The following is a 5,096-nucleotide window of genomic DNA, read 5'->3' on the forward strand; positions in this document are numbered from 1 at the left end:
CGAAATTATGATAACTAATAAATAGAAAATTTTTTTTCTCAATTTTTAAATACAGAATTATCTTTTTTTATAGTACGCCGAAGTCTATCCATTCTATAACTACTTTAATCACAACATGCTTAGTTCTCTCCACCTCTTTAGCCTAATCACAACCCAAAGTATTATAACCAGATTAAAATATTCAACCTATTATACTTTTTAGATAATACTATTTTTTTTTTTCATTTTCTTTTGAGAGATAGGTAGCACGCTACCCGCTTCGTTTTATTTCATTTAGAAATAAGCTTAGCAAGAAATGTGAATTAACTAGCATTCGAACTTGAGTCTCGGGCACCAACCATCAAACCTTTTGCCACTTGCTCTAGAAACGGTCGGTAGATAATACTATTTTCAATTTTATTATACTTTATATATAATACTATTTCAGATCTTTGGAGTGTCATAGATAGTATATATGTATTTGAAAACTTAGTAGAACAAGGTCCATTGAATCAAATGACGTGTGAGCTGCGTTCTTTCTCATTATCTTTATAACAACGATAGTAATATTTTTCTCCACAACCCTTCTTTCTTTAAAGTACTATGTTATTATTTACTCTTGATCAATGATTTAAAAACTGGCTCGAATTGGTCGGTTCGGCCAGTCCAACCATGACCAAATCTATAAAATAGATTGGTTCAATCCTTTAGACCCTTCGAACCGGCAATTTAATTATTTAACAAACGAACATGGCCCGATTTTAATTAAACTGGTTGGATTTTTATATCAAGTCATATTAAAATTTAACCACCTAAAATCAACTTAGATAATTTTATTTTCAATTCGCACAAATATATTATTCTTATAAAAGTGATATTTGAAAACTTATATTTACTTTATCTTGTAATTCATTATGGTACAAGAATAATAATGCATATATAATTTATATATAATAAATTTATTAATAATTAAATATTATGACATTATACTTACGTAATTTGTTCAATCAATAGTTAGCAGTTGATCCATTGATTGATTCAGTGATTCTTAACTTAGTAATATTTTTGGATCATTATTTGACTCGATTTTTAAAACAATATTGCTTTCGATGTCACGACGATGACATGCATTTAATTTAAGATTTTAAAAATGCACAAGACCTCCTAAACTACAGGTGAAGTTCATCTGAGTCACCATGCCTTCACTTTAATTTTGTTAATTTTAGTTTATTTTCATGAAACAAAAATTATCAGAAATTTTGTTATATTTGTAACAATAATTATATTCATTAATTAATAATTGTTTGGAATATGTATCTCCATTGGGATACGACTTTTCTACGTACTCATGCTTAATTACGACGCATACGTAGCAAGATGGATTTCAACCGTTGGATGTTGACGGCTGAGATCGATCTGTTCCTCAGCCAACATTTGATTGTATAGTTAAAGTGCGCTGAATTTTTTTGTGCATGTGGTTGGACATAACGTGCACTTTTTTTATTTTTATTAAGGTTAATGTTTGACGAAATTATTTGTTATGAATAAATTTGAATATTTAATTTTAAAAGATCACAATAAAGAATTTAAAATAAATAAATAAAAAGAAATATAGTTAGAGGGTAAATTTTAAAACTGCCCAAAAATACTCGTAGTTTCCTATTTAGATTTAGAGAATAAATTTGTTGAGCAATGCTATCGATACATCCCAAAGTGGGGCATATATATATATCTTATACCCAGTCCATCTCAAGGCTATTAATACTCTACTTATTACAAGAATTTTTTTTTATTTTTAATAAAAATTATTTAAATTTTTATCAATCCTGCAATAGGAGTGTAAGATCTATACCAATTTTTGGATCTACAAAAAGCATGTGACAAGTAGAGTATTAATACTATAATAAATTAGTACTAAGATTTTTTTTTTCAGTGAGATTTGTGTAGGAATTTGATTCTTTTGCTCCTTTAAAGTTCTCGACATTTGTAATTGGGTAGGATAGAATATTTCTGCTGTTAATGATTTATTTTATTACGAAAAGAAATAATTTAAAGGCTAAATATACTATATATTCTAAGCATTTGATCACACTTCTCATCTATCAAGCGAAGATGCATGAACATTTTATTTGAAATATCTCTTTGATTTAACCAAGAAGTTTGTAATATTTGGTATATAAAAATGATTACAAAAGTTAATTTGAGACAGAATACTAGAATACTATAATTTATCTTTAATACAGTTTTTCCTAATAAGATAAATCTTTTTATGGATGAAATATAATATCCTTTCAAATTATGAATAGTAAGCTCATTTAAGAAGCAAAAAATATAAATCTCTAGCTATATTTTCAATCACACAAAAAATTTTTATACCAAATAAGCCATTCAATTATTCTTTCTTCCCATGTCCAATTAATGTTGTTCGTGTAGCTACTACTTTTTTTTTTTTAAAAAAATAGGTAGCACGCTACTCGCTTCGTTTATTTTATTTAGAAATAAATTTAGCTGAAAATATAAATCAAGTAGAATTCGAACTTGAAACCTCAGGTACCAATCATCAAATCCTTTGCCACTTATTTTAGAGACAGTCAGTTCGTCTAGCTACTACTTATCTCACAAATTATAGTTGTACTACCAATAAGCAAAAAAAAAATTCTTATTTCCCAATCATCAAACATTATTTAAGACAATTGGTTAAATCCACTCTCTCCTTTTCTCTTTTTTATTTGAGAAATACAAAGTCTACAACCCAGAAAGGGTTGTAGACTACATAGCATTACTCTTTTTAAACTCTATGTCCCCCTCATCCAACCTAACAATTTGCATTCAACTTGGGAAAGAAGAGAAACCTAAGAGAAAGAGAGAGGAGATCGACCAGCTAAATATGGTGAAGGACTGCGGCGGCCACGACCATGACGACGACTGCGAGTGCTGCCCCATACTATCGATACTATCGATCTTTGCCTGCTGTTCCTGCAGCGAAGACGATTGCGAGAGCAGGAAGATATGGTGCATCATCGCCTGGTTTGTCGTCGGCCTCGCCGTCCTCTTCGGCTTCATCGTCCTCATCATTTATCTAATCCTCCACCCGTCGAAGCCCCATTACGAGCTCGACGGCACGACCGTCTCCAACCTCACCCTCTCACCCGATCACTACTTCCTCTCCGTCATCGTCCAGGTAAAAGCTTAAACTGTTAGAAAACGATAACTACTTTACAATTATATATTTCATGACATGTTGCGAATTTCGAAATAAATTGATGGTGTGATGCGGAAGAATTTAAACTCAGAATATTGCGAAAAATATGAAAATTTCAATTGCAAATGGGGTTAGTGAAGTGCGATTATTCACTACTATTTGTATTATCTAAAATCCATAAATTTTTAAGCTGGCGGACACCGGTATTTTAGAATTGGGGCAATTATTTATATACCTCTAAAAAAAGTTTTAGACTTTTTTATTTAACTCACATAGAAGGCTAATATAAAAAAATACATTTCTAACGTTTCAAACTCTTTCAAATATATTTCTAAATTTAGATTTTATTAGTGAACTGTTAATAACAATCGTTATATCTGTAAACTTACTATTTTGTTCTTTCAAATATATTCTTCTGTTGTCAGCAACTTTTCTTATTTATTCTTAAGTTAGGGATAAAAAAAATATTTGAAATTTTTATTTTTTCAAATATATTATTTATTATGATCGAAGTTTATTATTTGTCCTTGAGTTAGGGCAAAAGAGGTATTTTAACTTATATTTAACTCTAATAGAAATTTAACTTGAGATGACTTAACGGATATTAACAGCGGGATTACTTTTAAATAACGAAAGAATATACAAAAAAATATATTCGAAACAAAAAATATATATATAAGATATTTCAAAAATTTTGAGAGATACATTGATAATTATTCTTTTATTCTTTTAACATTCTATATATATTCTGCTGACGCAGATCACATTGACGACGAGGAACCCCAACGACGGCGTCGGGATCTACTACGACAAGCTCGACGTGTACGCGGTGTACAAGGAGCAGCAGATCACGGCGCCGGTGCTGCTCCCGGCGAGCTACATGGGCCACGAGGACGTCGCGGTGTGGTCGCCGTACCTGATCGGGACGGACGTCCCCCTCACGCCGGGCCTCGCCGCCGCGCTTGCCGACGACGAGGCCGCGGGGATTTTGCTCATCAACGTGAAGGTCGACGGCATGCTCCGGTGGAAGGTCGGCTCCTGGGTCTCCGCACACTACTACATTTTTGTGAACTGTCCCGCGTTTTTAACGGTCGATAACGGTAACGGCGTTGGGCCGGCGCGCTATCATTTCCAGCAGATGTCGACTTGTAGCGTGGAAGTTTGACTTGACGGCGCCGTTAGTTCTCTCTCTCTCTTCTTTTTTTTAATTTTTTTTTTATTTGTTGTTGTATATTTATTTTTTAGATGAAAATGTATTGAAAGATGCTAAACTATTGGACAGTTTGCAGGAGACTCCCTAACTTATTAATTATTTTAATTTAAGTTGTTTTAATCAGTTGACTTGAAGTTGTTGGTTAACAAAGGGTAAACTTCAAATTGCCCTCACCTTCTTTGGTATACGGTATTTTTATTTTTTCATTGTGTGGTTCGAACTGTTGCACGTTATCCCACTATAGTTTAATTTTTATTTCACAAAAAAATTTTATATCATATAAGGTGGCGAAGTAAGAATTTTTTTAAAAATATAGATTGATAAAGTAAAAAATATGTTAAACTATAGAGTACTTAAAAGTATCTTTTGTAACATATAGGATGACAAAATAAAAATAAGCTAAGCAACAGGAGAACGAAATGCAACTTTCTAAATGGGGGCAAAGTGAAAATATGTTGTACAATATGGGGGCAATTGATGGCGTCCACCCTTATGACTCTACGAACTTTTCAATTGGAGCAAAATCCATACCTTTTTTAAGACTTCAATATGTATGTATTACAAGTTTGTTTTTTTGATAACATGATTTTTTGGTTGGCTCCCAGCCTCCTTTAAAAAAGGTTTTGAGTTTACTTTCCATTTTGACCATTAATTTTATTTTATTCTATATAGAGTAGGAGTGGAAACGAGCCGAGCTCGAGC

At 32.0% G+C, this 5,096-nt stretch overlaps 1 protein-coding gene across 1 annotated transcript; it reads left to right on the forward strand.

Annotated features, from left to right (window-relative positions):
- Nucleotides 2,777–4,473, forward strand: LOC109716789 (NDR1/HIN1-like protein 12). Its single transcript, XM_020242395.1, has 2 exons — nucleotides 2,777–3,160; nucleotides 3,942–4,473. Exons 1-2 carry the CDS (start codon nucleotides 2,777–2,779, stop codon nucleotides 4,344–4,346), a joined length of 789 nt encoding a protein of 262 aa, XP_020097984.1. The 3' UTR covers nucleotides 4,347–4,473.

Source organism: Ananas comosus, linkage group 1, assembly GCF_001540865.1.
Source record: "Ananas comosus cultivar F153 linkage group 1, ASM154086v1, whole genome shotgun sequence".
Lineage (NCBI taxonomy): Eukaryota > Viridiplantae > Streptophyta > Magnoliopsida > Poales > Bromeliaceae > Ananas > Ananas comosus.